At 39.4% G+C, this 16,888-nt stretch overlaps 1 protein-coding gene across 5 annotated transcripts in view; it reads left to right on the top strand.

The window, feature by feature from the left end:
• The window catches only part of MANBA (mannosidase beta), a 112,074-nt gene that overhangs the window by 6,990 nt on the left and 88,196 nt on the right, over nucleotides 1-16,888 (top strand). For 4 of the 5 annotated variants that reach the window (XM_027117018.1, XM_027117019.1, XM_027117020.1 and 1 more), the window contains 5 exons: nucleotides 1,470-1,575; nucleotides 2,376-2,546; nucleotides 4,625-4,748; nucleotides 14,743-14,918; nucleotides 15,792-15,902. In XM_027117018.1, coding sequence (XP_026972819.1) covers nucleotides 1,470-1,575; nucleotides 2,376-2,546; nucleotides 4,625-4,748; nucleotides 14,743-14,918; nucleotides 15,792-15,902 — 688 coding nt within the window. The remainder of the gene's footprint in view (nucleotides 1-1,469; nucleotides 1,576-2,375; nucleotides 2,547-4,624; nucleotides 4,749-14,742; nucleotides 14,919-15,791; nucleotides 15,903-16,888) is intronic. The other variant, XM_027117021.1, reaches the window with a different exon arrangement.

Below are 16,888 nucleotides of genomic sequence, written 5' to 3'. Positions count from 1 at the left end.
AAACCCTTTTGTCCCTTTAATATGACCTTTTTTTGGGTAATTATTTACTAGCTTCTTAAAAAAGAAATAAAGCCAGAAAATAGTGCTCACTATCATGGAGTTACTGTGTTCCAGCCTCTTATTTCCAGATAATACTTAAAATATCTCTAATAGGGGGTCCTCTTTCACCTTGAACTCAACATATCCGAAATTTAACCAATTGACTTTCCCACTGAAAGCTTGCTTTATATTCTAGCAACCTCGTTATTTCTCTTACTGTAATACCTTCTTCCCAATCTTCTGTGCCCAAGGAGTTTTTGGCTCATCATATCTTTTCTTCATCTCCCTGTATTCGGTCTGTTTCTGAGTCCTGTTAATTTTTGCCTATCATTTCTCTTGATTCAGCCCCTGCCTCTTCATTTCCAAGTTTCCGCCTTTGCCTAGGCCTTTATTATTCTCCAGTCTTTTGTATGCAGAAACATAAGATTCATCTTTCCCGAATTTTGATTTTACCATGACATTCTTGCTTAAGAATGACGGTGTCTTCCTTTCGATTGGCAGATCAAGTTTAATTTTCTCTGCTTGTCTGTGAAAATGCTGCTTACTGTTGCCAATCGTGCACCACTTCCTGCACCTCCATCCCCCATCCCTCTCTGAGCCCTAGGCAACCACTAATTTATTTTTTATTTCTGTGGATTTGTTTCTTGTGGAAATCTCAAAGAGATGGAATTATATAATATGTGGTCCTTTGTGACTGGCTTCTTTCACTTAGCATAATAATGTTTTCAAGCTCATCCGTGTTGTCATGTTCACCAGTACTTCATTTCTTTTTATTGCTGAGTGCTATTTTATTGTATGGGTATACATTTTATTTATTTTGTTCTTCTTTAAACTCTTGTCTCCTTCTTGAAGTCTTTCCTTATGACATAAACTCTGATAGCACTTGTAGTCTATCCAACAAGACTGTACCACAAAGTAGGAGAGATTGAAAGCTTTCTGTTTGTTTCCTGTGTTTTAGGCTTCAATGCTAATCAGATTGCAGATTCCTTAAATTCAGAGACTGTTTTAGTTCCCTGTAAGGCTTAGCAGAGTGCTGGGCACATAATGTTTACTCATAGATACTTGTTCCTTGGTTAATGCGTTCTCTTAGTGTTAGGAAATATAATAGTTTGTGACAATGTTTTATGTCTATTATTTAACTTGGTTCTTATAAGAATTTGTGAAGTTCTAGGAAACAAGTCAATGCATGGAAATTAGAAGTCATGCTCATGATTTTATGGTGATTGAAATATTTTGAAGAAAGTTAAACTGGATCACTCAACATAAAAATGTATTAAAGCAATATTTCTGAAAATTTCATTGCAAACTCCCTTCTAAGAATGTGTATTTTCTGTGAAATATTTATTCCTTTCGTTCTTAACTAATAAAAAAAGGCTAATTATCTAAGTTAATGTTCTATACATCTTGTTTTAAAAATCTTCTTTTTTTAGCAAATGGCGTAAAGTAAAGTTGGTTTTTGAAGGCGTCGATACAGTTACAGTAGTCCTGCTCAATAATATTCCTGTTGGCGAAACAGACAACATGTTCAGAAGCTATGTAAGTACATAATGACATCAGGTTAAAAAGAACCACTTGTAGGTATTTGGGTTCATTGTTATCATGAGTGGCAAGTACAGGTCCTTGGATGCACTGGGTAAGTTACTTTATCTCTCAGTTGCCATATTTGTAGAATGATGAAGACACTCAAACCCTATGGAACTATTGTGAGGATATAATGAGCTAATTATATAAAGTGATCAGTATTAGTTTTTGGCACATAGGCAGTGTTTGACAAATGCTGTTCCCTTCTCTGTTAATTTGGTAATCCAGAGTTTCATGGGAAATGACAGTTGACAAACCATTTTAAAAGAAAATGTTCCTTCCTTTCTGGAACAGTTACCTTAAGAGATTGTATCCTGATCTCCCTTCCCTTTCAAGGGTAGACTTATCAAAACGAAAATAACTTATGACTTAGAAATACATACTATGCATAGCGGAGAGTCAGGTTATCACGAAGTGTCTAGGAAATCCTTGGCAATTCAAAGCCATGTGTGAATAGCCAGAGCAGACATTCCAGGGCTAAAGATAGTCTCTGCTTGCGCTGTTTGCCTAGAACCATCATCTGTCAGTAAAAATAGCAGGAGAAAACCTAGAAATCTATGTTTGCGTAGGAGAATGTGATCAGTTATAACTAAAAGTAGGCAACGAAGTTATACTATTTTGGAGAAGCGCTTTCTCCTGCCAAAAGGCTAAACCTAAAGATTTCAGTTATTTTATGCATCTTTCATGCATTCTGCCTCTATCTAAAATTTTACACAGGAGGCTACTTTCACATTTGTTCTTTCCCTTTAATTTAGAGCTTTGATATTACACATGTGGTCCAAGCAATAAACATCCTTGAGGTGCATTTCCAGTCACCAGTGATATATGCGGACCAGAGGAGTAAAGTTCACACTCACTACAGCGTGCCCCCCAACTGCCCTCCGCGTGTGCAGGATGGCGAATGTCATGTCAACTTTATTCGCAAGGTACCAGTCTCGCAATGGAGGGGCTTTAGCCTTGAGGATGGGATGAGGGCATATGAAATGCTTGTTTGAAGACTCCAGTTGTATTTCAGAAGTTGGGCATCTCTTTCCTGCCCCCTTAGTGGGATTTAAAAATTAGAAATAAGAACCAGGGCTTCCCTGGTGGCGCAGTGGTTGAGGGTCCGCCTGCCAATGCAGGGGACGCGGGTTCGTGCCCCGGTCCGGGAGGATCCCACATGCTGCGGAGCGGCTGGGCCTGTGAGCCATGGCCGCTGAGCCTGTGCATCCGGAGCCTGTGCCCCGCAGAGGGAGAGGCCACAATAGTGAGAGGCCCGCGTACCGAAAAAAAAAAAAAAAAAAGAAAGAAATAAGAACCAAAAATTACAAGAATTTTTGTAGCGAGCTTGTCTTTCTAGGTTTCCTTCTTGAGGAGTGCTTCAGAACTTAGATAACGTTGGAAAAAGAAGAAATATAGGTGACTGATAATGTACCTTTACAATTTTTTTTTTTTGTTTTGACTGTGCCACGATGCTTGCAGGGATCTTAATTCCCTGACCAGGGATTGAACCCATGCCCCCTGCAGTGGAAGCGTGGAGTCCTAACCAGTGAACCACCAAGGAATTCCCCCTTTACAATTTTTTTAAAAAACCACCTGGGTTTATCAAACTTTTCACCAGACTGTAGGGTTCATGTTTATGAGTGATTCTTATTACTAGCCTTCTGCAACTGTGTCCCGGTTGAACTGATTGGTTTTGGGCTGTAAGTTCAGAAACCAGGATTTCTGAATTCATACTGGAGGAAATAGGAGTTGGCAAGAAACTCTAGTTAGAGTTTCTTAAACTGTTGTATCTTTATCTTTCAATATGTTTCTTCATTCTTTATAGTTATTACATTTAAATATAATAGTGGGTGCAGAGATATTTGGGAGAAATTTAAAGAGTAACTATTGTGTTGCTTCAGTGTAATATGCTTTTGAAGAGTAAATGTACATAATTAGATTTTATGGTCTTAGAACATTTCTGCCAAATTTAACTATGTTTCCTAGGTTGATAGATTATTTTTTTAGTTATCTATTGCTGTGTAACAATTATACCAAAACTTATCAGCTTAAAACAACATTTATTATCACAGTTTCTGTCAGTCAGGAATGTAGGTGTGGCTTAGCTGGGTACCTCTGGCTCAAGGTCACTCATGAGGTTACTGGCAAGCTGTGGACCAGGGCTGCAGTCACCTTAAGCCTGGATGAGGCCTACCTCAGCTCACCCATGTGGTTATTGGCAGGCCTCAGATGGGCTTCCAGGCTCACTCATGTGGGCCTCTCTACAGAGCTGCCTTACAGCATGGCAGCTGACTTCCCCCTTGGCCAAGAGAGAGCTGACAGAGCACCCAAAACAGAAGGTGCACTCTTTTATAACCTAATTTTGGACGTGCTCTCACTGCTGTTGTATTCTGTTGGTTAGAAGTGATTCATTAGGTCTAATCTGTACTCAAGGGGAGGGGATTACACAAGGACCTGAATACCAGGAGAGGATCATTTTGGGTCATTTTAGATGCTGTATATGGGACACACACACGCTATTATGGACTTAATTCTGTGCCCCCCAGATTTGTATATTAAAGTCCTAACCCTCAGTAAGGTCAAAATGTCACTCTATTTGGAGATGAGGTCTTTAAAGAGGTGATTCAGTTAAATAAGACCGTTAGGATTACTGCTGATCCAGTATGGTTGATGTCCTTATAAGAAGAGGAAATTTGGACAACAGAGGGAGACACTAGGGACGTGCGTGTGTGTGTTTGTGTGTGTGTATACAAAAGGCTATGTGAGGGCACAGTGGGAAGGTGGCCATCTGTAAGCCCAGGAAACCAAACCTGCCAACACCTTGATCTTGGACTTCCCAGCCTCCAGAGCTATGCGAAAGTTAATTTCTATTGTTTAAGTCACCCAGTTTTTGGTATTTTGTTACGGCAGCCCTAGCAAACTAGTACACATGTACATAATATTTTAAAAGAAAAAGGTTTTCATAATGTTTAAGTTTCATGGTAATTAGAATCGATCTTCTTTTTTTCCCTTAAAATTGCAGGCACAGTGTTCCTTTAGTTGGGACTGGGGGCCTTCCTTTCCTACCCAGGGCATCTGGAAAGATGTTAGAATTGAAGCCTATAATATTTGTCGTCTGAACTACTTCACATTTACCCCCATATATGGTAAGCTAAGAGCTGTGATTTCTTGTTTTTCTTTTCTGAGCCTCCTCTATGTTATAAAAATTGGGTTTATAATTTGAATATATATACAGTTGGCCCTTGAACAACATGGGTTTGAACTGTGCAGGTCCACTTATGTGTGGATTTTTTTCAACAAATGCTACAGTACTACATGATCCGAGGTCTGTCGAATCCATCGATTCAGAACTGTGGATGTGGAGGGCTGACTTGGAGTATCAGTGGATTTTGGTATCTCCAGCAGGTCCTGGAAGCAATCTGCTGTGGATACCGAGGGACAACTGTACTTTTCAGAGACTTATTTAAAAAAAATTTTTCTGGCACATTAAATTTAGAAAAGTGAAAAATATGTACAAACTGATTTGTCATGAAAATTTTTTAAAAATTAATTATTTATTTATTTTTGGCTGTGTTAGGTCTTCGTTGCTGTGCGCGGGCTTTCTCTAGTTGTGGCGAGCGGGGGCTGCTCTATGTTGTGGTGCGCCGGCTTCTCATTGCCTTGGCTTCTCTTGTTGCGGAGCACGGGCTCTAGGTGCGCAGGCTTCAGTAGTTGTGGCGCACGGGCTTAGTTGCTCTGCGGCATGTGGGATCTCCCTGGACCAGGGCGTGAACCCGTGTCCCCTGCATTGGCAGGCGGATTCTTAACCACTGCACCACCAAGGAAGTCCCTGTCATGAAAATTTACTGTATAAAGCAGTTAAGTAGGTGGGTACCTACCTTTTAACATATTCTGAAAAATAAAAAATGAGGGGAGGAAAGAAAGAAAGAAAAGAAAGGAAAGAGGAAGGGAGGGAAGGAAGGAAGTTCTGTTCTCCCAAGCTGTTTCTTAAAAGAATTTGGGCTGCTGGCTTGCACTCCTTTTTGCTGCCCCTGTAGTCACTTTCAAAACTCCATGGTGCTGAGTTCTTGGTTTGCTTAAATCATTGGGCTGACTTCTGTCACTGCACATTTTCTCCTCTGAAGGCCATGACATACCAGCCTTGTTAAGAGTTGAAAATAAACTGGAAGACAGACAAGGCATTAAAGAAGCTCTTATAAGGTAAAGAATACTACTTTTTCAGTTGAAGGGAGCATTAAAGAAAACCTCAGAAATCTCACAGATGTCAATGAATTGGTTAAAAACTGGTCAAATATTTGTTGAGTTCTTTGCCCAGCACTGTGTGTATTTGGCATAGAAAAGAAGTATAATGTGTTTACTCATCCCTGCAAGTTGGTTGAGGTGGGGAGGGGAGATATAAACAATTATCAAGCCAAACTAGATTGTGTCATAGTCTTTGGGATGGCAGCCCTAGTAGTTCAGAAAACCAAGATCAAAGGAATTGAGAAGTTAGGGAAATCAGGGCGAAGGTGGAGGCAAATGGGATTTTAAATGATAACTCATGATGCTCAGTCCAGTTCCTTGCAGGCCTAACTAGATGAAGTCTGTAAGCAAGTATGTGGTGTGTCCATACAAGAGTTCTGTTGTCTTTAGGGCCCTGGTGACCCTAGATTGCTCTTCGATAGAGCCAGATCTGTGTTTTCTAAAGGCAGAAGACAAAAGCATATCAGAGACGGTTGATAATTGAGGAAGTTACTAGGTGCTGCTGGCATTTTTTTTTTTATATAAATTTATTTATTTATTTTTGGCTGTGTTGGGTCTTCGTTTCTGTGCGAGGGTTTTCTCTAGCTGCGGCAAGCAGGGGCCACTCTTCATCGCGGTGCCTGTGCCTCTTACTATCGCGGCCTCTCTTGTTGCGGAGCACAGGCTCCAGACGCGCAGGCTCAGTCGTTGTGGCTCACGCGCCTAGTTGCTCCGCGGCATGTGAGATCTTCCCAGACCAGGGCTCGAACCCGTGTCCCCTGCATTGGCAGGCAGATTCTCAACCACTGCGCCACCGGGAAGCCCGCTGCTGGCATTTTTAAATGCTTAAAAGGCATTGGAAGATCTAATGTAAATTGCACATATAAATGTGGCTGTTTAGAGCTTTCTAGTTTAGTGTTTCTCAAACTTTTCTTCAGAGGCTCAACCCGAATTGAGCCTTGCTATGAAATCAAATACATAATGGTTCACTCCCCCCCATCCCCACCCGTAATTTTTCTCAGGTGTATATAATAAAACCTACTGTAAGAAGGGGTCTGGTTTTGCCAAAAGTTATTTATTTAATAGTTTTGAAGTTTAATCAGTGTTTTAGGTGGTTAGCAAAAAGTGCTGTGAGTTCCAGGTATCCTGATATCTGAAAAAATTTGAATAACACTGCTCTAGTTTAATTTAAAATTTTGAATATGAAGCTAAACATTTCTTCCTGAGTATGAGTCATTAGGGTTCAGTTTATTCACCATTAGTGACTGAGTGAATTTTATTTGAATTAAATCAATTTAAGTGATGCTTAAAATTTAATTTAGACTCGGTGTAATCAGTTATCCATATCAACTACATTTTTGATGTTTTATGACTACAATATATTTTGTACTTAACATAGGGAAGAATATCTTTCCTGTTCAGAAGATGTGTCCTGTGCATATTAAGCAGTAATTCTTATATTTTTGATTAATTTTATAGATTTCAGTTTGGTTACTTGATGTAATAGAGAAAATTGAAGCATAAACTTATGAAAGCATTAGGAGAGGAACTTCCTTTAGGATTTTTTCAGAATTTTTTTTTTCAGTTAGTATTTGGAAGATAGCAATCATTACTGAAATCAATAGAAACTTAGAAGTTGAAAATAATAGAGAATAAACTAATATATTCTGGATACTTTTTGCATTTATTTGGTACACAGTTTGAGGCAGGCATTGAGAGTTACTAAACATTTTTTAAAAGGATTAGTTCATAATCAAAAGTAGATACATGTAATTTTTATTTAAAATCAAATACTGTATTCATTTTTAAAATTTAAGTGTGAAATGAGGTTAGTCAAAACTAATGCAAGCAGTGGCTAATCTCTGTATAATAGTACTACAGATAGTTTGTATTTTATTCTTCTAAATTTTTATATTGAGCCTATATTGTCTCTATAATAAGGGAAGAAAGCAGTTAAACTAATCTAGTATCTAGTAATTTCAGCCAGCTTATTATGAAAGGCTAAACTACTTTGACTTTGTAGCACTTTCTGCTTTCTGCCTATTGAGGCTAGAAGAAAATAACCTTTTTGCTTTTCCAAATGTTTAATTTATTTCTTAATTTAAAATTAGTCAGTTTAACCCTAAAGACCAAATGACCAACCATAGTTCCCCAGTTTAATTGTATAAAATATGACAGAAAAAAGGCTGTTAGACTTTTAAAAACTAACTTGAAATTTTTGTGAATTAATTTGCTTTATGTATATATATATATATATATTTTTTTTTTTTCTTTTCTGCATTCTTAATCCTTAGCATAGTGGTTTCTAAACTTTTATACTTTTGAATATCCTTTGGTCATTTGTTTGATTTTGCCCTAACCTCAGCTTCCTAAATGATTTTCACATATTCTTAATATTTAAGGTAATAAAAGCAAATTTATATTTGGAAAAAATACTGAGGTCAAAGGGAAACAAGAGTTACTCTCATTATCTCTTAGGCTCTTGTCATTTATCTGGGTTTTGAGAGATACCAACTTATTGATGTGACTTTCTCTAAAACGTCATTAGAAAATATTTATTTGAATGTCTGTGTGTGTGTGTGTGTGAGAGAGAGATAGACATATATTCATTTATTGATCATCTCCATGCTAAGTCTTTCATATTTGTAATCTGATGTAAATTGTTCATATTAGGCCCTAAAATTTGTTAGGGAGGGATGGTTGTCTAGTTTTATGAACTTTTCTTAAGGTTACATAGACATATTAAGTCCAAATATATAATAAGTATGTTCTGATGAAACACTGCATTGTTTAATCTTCTGTTACCGCAGTTAGAAAGAAATAAAATAGAGATGTTTTTCAACATGTATATCTTCCTGTTGAGCTGAGGTGAGCTGTGGGTCTTTGACCTGTGCTTGGGCAATTCCGTTCCTCAGAGATGCTGCCTTCCCGACCGTATCCACATTTACTTGCGGCCTTAGCCTAAAGCACCCCGTCTCTTCATTCTTGAAGACATAGGCTTTGAGTTGGAAGAGTGGGCCTAGCTCCTAGCTAGACCCTAGCCTGCCCAATAGTGGCCTTTATTGAAGGTCATTGCTGCCCTTTGCTTACAGCTTAATATAGAGAATATAATATTACAACGTAGCAAAGATTTGTCAGTCTTGCTCAGTGCCTTGTTTATTGCATTCCTTTTTGAATGCAAGCATGCATTCACTTTTTTCTTACATTCATTTTGAATCACTTTTTCATTACCCATAAAATGATGGTATTCACCCTCGAAAATATATTTATGGGTAGGTAGGTTGCTTGAATGATCTCTGAGTAGCTGCCTTGTTGTGTAAGTCGATTTTTTTTTTTCTCTAGAACTTACCAATTTATGTTGTTTGGTGGGGGGGGCGGGTGGCGGGATTTTGCTTTGTGTCTGTTTTGTTTTGATTTCATCTTTGAGGATTTTGTCCTGCTGAATAGGCAAGGAGATCTTGCTGCTTGGGAAAGAAGGGGAAAACAGCTGTTGTAACTAACTATAAGCCTGCTTTTCTGGCTAATGCAAGCTGTTAGCTCTTTGAAAAGCAGCTACTGTAGTCTGTCCTCTAATTCTGGCAGGAGCATGGGGATGTATCCTATGTTTGAATTTCACCATTCTGTGGCTCGTTGTCATTGCTGTTCCTTCAGATGCACAAGGCTATCTCTTCATTGCAGCTTTGCATCACCTATGAAAGATGCAAGATGAAGCGAGCAGGTAGGAGGCGGAGCTGGGAGGCGCTCAGTAGGCCTAATCAGGGCAGCCATGTTTGAATAGCTTGCCCCCCAGTGAGAGGAAGCATCTTTTACATCTTACATGAGCCGTCCACCAATGTTTGCAGATCCATCCCATGCTGACCTGAGTGTGCTTGCATGTCCCTGCTGGTTCTTAGCCCTTCCAAATGCCATCCTGTATTCTTTTTTTTTTTTTGCGGTACGCGGGCCTCTCACTGCTGTGGCCTCCCCTGTTGCGGAGCACAGGCTCTGGACGCGCAGGCCCGGCGGCCATGGCTCACGGGCCCAGCCGCTCCGCGGCATGTGGGATCTTCCCGGACCGGGGCACGAACCCGCGTCCACTGCATCGGCAGGCGGACTCTCAACCACTGCGCCACCAGGGAAGCCCCATCCTGTATTCTTAACTGTGACCTTCGGGTATATTTTGTTTCTTTAAGTAGATTCAACATCTTTGCTGTTTGTGATTGGGGTATAATTTATAGTGCCTGTCAAGTTTCACAGACGGTAATTATTCAAGAAATATATTTCCACTGTTTGGCAGAAATGCTCACATAACTGTTGTCATGCCTTTGTCAGGTAGTTTAGGTTACAAAGATAGTGTTTTGACAAATGGAGGAACTGTGGCACCATGTAATTATGCATTTAGTGGAAGGTCAGACACATTCTTTATGTTTGTAGATTTCAGTGTTTTTTCTTTTTTAGAAAGACGCTCATATTAAGAGGCTAATATTTTATGGTTACAGTCCCTTCAAATGCTTTGTTTCACATTATACATATTTGCTATTAGGACTTAGGATTCTGAAGGACAAAAAGCACCTTTGCTTTTGGTCTTCCTCATTATTCATATGCAAATTTCAATCTGTGCGTGCCTGCTAGTGTCTTTCTTTTTGATAGGCGCCTCTGTGGGAGATGAGTGGAAGGTAGAGAGCACTGGAGTTAGGAAACCTGGGCCCTTGTCCTGTCCACTGGCTCGGGAGCTTTGAGCTAGTTCTGCAGTCAAGGCCTCAAATACCACAACTGCAAAGTAACTAGGAGATGGCCAAGTTTCTTTTGCCTCTAACATTCTACAGTTCTTTCCCTGTGTTTGTAAATTACAGCACTCATTACAGCCTAGTGAGGGTATAAGTGTGGAAGAACCAGTTTTTTTTGAAGCTAGATATATGATTAAATGAAGGTACTGATATTTGAGGCTTAATTACAATCAGTTAAAGCAAGGCTTAAGGTGTAGTTTGAGAGTAACTCTTTCTGTAGTTATGGACACACTTGAATTAATGTAATTCATCCGTCTTCTTATTTTTCTACCTCCATGTCTTCCTATACTTTTTTTTTTCTCTTAGACAACCAAATAAAGCTGTTTTTTGTTTTTTTTTAATTTTTATCCTGACCACATCTTGACAAAGAAGTGGACTATATGGGACTATAAAAGGAGCTGGCACATTTTAGAAGGTTTTAAAAGTTAATGTACTGGGACTTCCCTGGTGGTCCAGTGGTTAAGAATCCACCTTCCAATGCAGGGGATGCGGGTTTGATCCCTGGTAGGGATCCCACATGCCACGGGGCAACTAAGCCCCTGTGCTGCAACTACCGAGCCCGCGTGCTGTAGAGCCTGCATGCCACAACTAGAGAGAACCCCGCATGCCGCAACAAAAGATCCCACACATTGCGACGAAGATCCCATGTGCCGCAACAAAGACCCGACACAGCCAAATAAATTTAAAGCAGAAGAAAAGGTTAAATGTATTGGCCACATCTACACAAATTGGAGTTTTTCCTGAAGATTGTTTTCATGAAGAAGCAGCACACGTTCATCTGGGCTGTGAGGCTGGTTACCCTTTCTACAAATTCCCATCTGAGTCAGACTCATGGTGATTTGTTTGTTTGCTTTTGAAGAAACCTCACTGAATCAGCTTTGGAAGAATCTGAAAATGAGTCAATGGCCAGAACCACATTCTCTGCCATGCCCTGGGTTGCCCACCTGGTTGAGGTTAAATGGAACAAACTATAGACTGTAGTGTCTTCTGCAGGGAGCAGGGCATCAGCTAGGACATCGCTGAGGCTCCAGGCCAGGGAAGGCCTCAAGTTGTAGAGAGAGCTCATCAGCTTGCTCTCCACCCTGTTTTGATAAGGAGTTCCTGTCCTGTTTGGGCCCAGGGTTGATTAGTCAGGGTGAGGAAGGATGCAAAACTTGGTGTCCTTGAGAGGGAGACCTGGGAGGGGATTTTAAGTCATTTAGTAAACTTTCTTCTTTCTTATCCCATCCCCGGTACTTTGTCCATTTTTGAAATGATCTTGCGTTCCACTTCAGGAGAGCTGGGGGTGATAGGTATTCTTTAGGAAAGGATGACTTGTTAGTGCTGGAAGAGATATGCTGGGAAGCTCCATTCTAGAAATGGGTCTTGATTTATAAGGGAGTGCTCTCCTTCACTAGAAATAAGATTATACATTTTAAAATTAGCCAGTGAAAAGAAATGACCAGGTAATACCAGGAAAATTATTATTTAAGACTCTCAGTATGCTCTGTGAACCTAAACTACTGAAATTCTCCATGGAATTCTCCTCCTGGAAGGAACGGTTGTACTTCATTTGGAAGAAGAAAAGAGTGCAAAGTATGTTGTTGTAGGGTATTTGGTAATGACACGATAGGCTTGTAAATCCTCATGCTGGGTTTTTAATTCCTCAGCTTTCGTTTTTTCATTTAGTGGCACCCGAGGGAGTTAACAGGATGAGCTCCAGAGGGGTGCCGATTTACTTTAGAACCTTCCATGTTAGAAGCAATAGAAACTGGACAATTTTGCCAGTAACCTTTGGGAATTACTCTGTTTGTCTTCCTTCTGGAGGCCCTTACAAGCAGCTGATTCTCTGCTGAAGAAGTGATAGGAAACGGCCAAGGAGCCTGCCTTTTTAAAAAAAATTTTGGCTACGCTGCGCGGCATGTGGGATCTTAGTTCCCTGACCAGGGATCAAACCCGTGCCACCTGCATTGGAAGGCGGAATCTTAACTACTGGACCGCCAGGGAAGTCCCAGGGAGCGTGCTTGAACTTGGTGGTTATTGGTTGGTAGGAGAGGCCTAGAGGGCAGAACTAAAATCTCTAGGTGGAAATGAAAGAAAAGTGGATTTCACATCAGTGTAGAGGACGACTTTCCAATAGTCAAGGCTAGCAGAAAGGGAGGCAGAGGTTTTTGTTATTATATTAAAGATATTAAAGACAGATTAGAATGGCCTTTCGGGGGAAATATCTTAGGGTAGAGATCAGCAAACTTTTTCTGTAAAGGGTCAGCTAGTGAGCATTTTCGCTTTTTGGGCCATATGGCCTTTGTTGCAGTTACTCAACTCTGCCTTTGTAGCATGAAGGCGACCGAAGACAATACGTAAAATGTGGGCGTGGCTGCTGTCTGGCCTGCTGGGCTGCCATGATGAAATACCAAAGACTGGTCGGCTTCAGCCACAGAAATTGACTTCTCACAGTGCTGGAAGCTGGGAAGTCCAAGATGAAGGTGCTGGCTGATTTGCTTTGTGTTGACGGCCTGCTTCCTGGCTTGTAGATGGCCAACTTTCTAGTTGTGTTCTCACGTGGTTGGGGGCTGAGGGGGTGTGCGGGGAGAGAGAGAGAAAGAAAGAAATGGATCTCTTCCTCTTCTTATAAGGCTACTGTCCTATCAGAATAGGACCCCACCCTTATGAACTCATTTAACCTAATTACCTCCTAAAAAAAACCCTCTATCCAGATAGAATCACATTAGGGGTTAGGGCTTCAACATATGAATTTTGGGAGGAATGATACAATTCAGTCCATAGCAGCTGTGTTCCAATAAAATTTTATTTACAAAAATAGGAGGTGGTCCAGATTTGGCCCAAGGACCATAGTTTGCTAGCCTGTGGTCTAGAGGGAATCAAACACATCGGAAAGTAGACCAGGTGATCTGTCAGCATACTTCTAGTTCACCAGTTTTGTGAATCTGTGCTGTTTTGGTCAAAGACTCAGCCAAAGGACATATTTGATGTCTAGCATAGCTTGACATTGTTAAATGTTCTCCTATATAATAAGATCCTCTGCCCACTGTAAAACTCCTGAGCACCACTAAGATGTGGTTTGGGGGAAATTATGTGGATTGAGTTGGCAGAATTTAGAGGTTAAATGTTTTCGAGGTCTCTAGTTTTAGACTGTCTTGGTTCACATCTGCCACTTACTAGCTGTGTGATCTTGGACAAGTTACTTAATTTCTCTGTCTCAGTTTTCTCATTTATAAAATGATGATAGTAGTGGAATTTACCTTATAGCAATGGTGTGATGCTTAAATAAGTTAATACTTGTTGAGAGCATAAAACAATGCCTGGCTCATAGTAAGATCTTGGTAAATGTTATCTATTATTATTTCTTGAAATAAGAGATAGTGAGGGAAACCAGAGGGAATATGATTTCGAGTTAAAGGTGAGGTAGCTGTCAAAGATTTAGGGATGTTTTAGAAAATAAACAGCTTTGGATCAGATTGGAGTGTGTGCTTCTGTTTAAGAACAATAAAAATGTGGTAAAGGGAATATGAATATTTTTCTAAACAACCTTTGATTCTCCTATCCTAGTATTATCACACATTTGTACTTGTCCACATCCCATTAGACCCTTAGCTCATGAGGGCAGGGGCCATGTTTATTTACCCTGGTGACTGTTTAAGTCCCATCTCTTAGCAAAGAACATGGCACTTAGATGGTTCTCAGTACACATTTATTGGATAAATAATTACATTTAAAATGCATCTTTATTTTTTCCACATTGGATTAATTCTAATACACCTAAGTTTCTAACTTATTATATGGCTTAAAAACCCTCAGTGTTTTTACCTTATAAAAAGGAACAAGCAAGTATGTTTGATAAATCAAGACTGATAAATCTTGGAAGATTTATGTTATCTTTTCATTTGTAATTTTCTATTTGTGCCATATTTATAAAGTTTTTGTGACTTATGATTGTAACATTTTTAGAGTAGAAGTATATATAAAATATAATTTTGGTTATTCTTCTTCGGAATTAAGGATTAAACTCTAAACATTAAAAGAGAATTTTCACTGAACTTTTGATCAGGATTGCATTTGTGGAGCACTTATAGTTTAGAAGCTGCGTTGGCCTTTTTTTCAGTGAATCCTACATAATATATATGTATTTTTTCTTTTTCTCTTGGTACCTTAGATAATAATATCCAGGAGTGGAATCTTGAAATAGAGTCTTCTTTTGATGTTATCAGTTCAAAGCCAGTTTTGGGTCAAGCGATTATAGCCATCCCTGAATTAAAAATACAACAGACAAACAGCGTTGAACTTCATCATGGGGAAAGGATTGTTAAACTCTTTGTGAAAATTGACAAGGTGAATGATGGTACTTCCCGAGAAGCACTAAGATGAAAAGCAGTGTTGTTCAAAAGAAATGCTTAGAAAAAAGGACCTGAGTATTAAAGAAAAGTGTACTTTTTCCATTTTTTTCTTTACTTTTAATCTGTTATATATTTTGTGTGTGTGCAAGCTAAGGAATGATTTTCCCAAATTTTAAGATTAAGAAAACGGAGGTTACGTGACTAATTTGGCATCCTCTCCTCTCAAAAAGTCAGGTGTGTTATATTTTAATTTTTTTGCAGTATTTGGAGTATCCTAAATCCAAAATACATTCTAAGCATCCTACTTCAATGCTGTGATTATTTTTGGTATTTGTAAACTATTTTGAATATTGGTACTTATTCTACATACAGAATTCTAATTCTAAACTTATGATCTTTCGTAAGTAGGAGTGAACTGGATTTTACCTTTTTTTATTCCTCTAATTGACAATTGTGAGCTGAAAAGGATAGAGCAAATCAGCATTCAGTAACTGTTCAGATAAAGAACTCAAAATGCTTTTCTAGTTCTGGGCTTGAAAGAAGAGTTAACCTCAAAGTCCAATTCTAAATGTTAAGAATGTAGAATACATGTTAGCTGAGTGTTGCAATGGGAAGAGCTGTTTTTCTGAATGCCCATGTTATTTTGTTATTTCCCTTCCCTTCTGGTATATTAATCCATGCTAAACTCCTAGCATGTTGATTTTTAAATATTATCTATGGATTTGTATAATTTGGCATAATACAAGGAGAGAGATTTATATTGCTCTGTGCTTGTCTATGAGAAATTGATGTGATGCTCTGAATTACTATATTATTTTGCTGAAAATATGCCACAGATTACTTAGACTGATATATTATTTTTTAAAAGAGTGTTACTATAGAAACTTGGTGGCCTCATGGACATGGAAACCAGACTGGGTACAACATGACAGTTCTTTTTAAGCTGGATGGAGGCTTAAGTTTTGAAAAATCAGCTAAGGTAAGCAAATACTTTAAGATATTTGTGAAAAAAAAGTATATTTCTTGTTAAAATAGCAATACAGATCTTTGTAGGAAAGGAAGAAACCAACAAAACTTCTGCAACCCCACGACTCAGAGATAATTAGTAGTAATAGTTATATTCATTCAAAAGCTTCTGGTATGTGTATATTTATATTTTTTAATGGACCAGACTTTGCACATTATTTTATTTATAAATATTCTCCTACTGTGTTTTTTTTTTTTTTGCGGTACGCGGGCCTCTCACTGTTGTGACTTCTCCCGTTGCGGAGCACAGCCTCCGGACGCGCAGGCTCAGCCGCCATGGCTCACGGGCCCAGCCGCTCCGCGGCATGTGGGATCTTCCCGGACCGTGGCACGAACCTGCGTCCCCTAGCAAAGGCAGGCGGACTCTCAACCACTGCACCACCAGGGAAGCCCTATGGTATTTTTTCATTTAGGTGTGGGGCAGGACAAGAGCTTGAAGTGGAGCATATAAGATCAAGGTTACTCTCAGGAGAGGCTATGCCCTAGTCAAGGTTGTTTATTCTAGAACAGGTAACTGAGGAACATCTCAGAATTCATTGGCAGTGGGAACTCTAAAGAGTGTTTGTCTATTTGTCCACTTGACTGGGATGGTAGAGGTTGGATTGAATGATCTCTTGTGCCTCCCTGCACTTCCATGATTGCTCAAAAGAGGAAACCAGGATGCTTTAAAAATTTGAGCTGTTTTGCAAGTTTCGGGAATCAATGTTTGCTTTTGAAATTTAGATTAAAAGTATAGGTTATTGCCAAATTTGGTAAGAGAGCTGATACCTAATTCACTTTTGTTTCCATCCAGCGTAGGTCTTCCAGGGAATTCAGTTTCTTGGCAGTCCCGAATTTCTTAATGTTTTCAGACCTGCCAGTGTTTCAGCAAGCAAGAAATTCGACTGCTATGTGCCGTCATTGTCTGTTTCCTGGCAGGAATCTCTCAGTTTGATTTCT

The sequence above is a fragment of the Aethalodelphis obliquidens genome, unplaced genomic scaffold, assembly GCF_003676395.1.
Source record: "Aethalodelphis obliquidens isolate GAN/ISIS:26980383/991018 unplaced genomic scaffold, ASM367639v1 scaffold17, whole genome shotgun sequence".
NCBI classification, from domain to species: domain Eukaryota; kingdom Metazoa; phylum Chordata; class Mammalia; order Artiodactyla; family Delphinidae; genus Aethalodelphis; species Aethalodelphis obliquidens.
The sequence above is the reverse complement of the archived record's forward strand: the minus strand, read 5'-3'. Positions and strand labels throughout refer to the sequence as shown.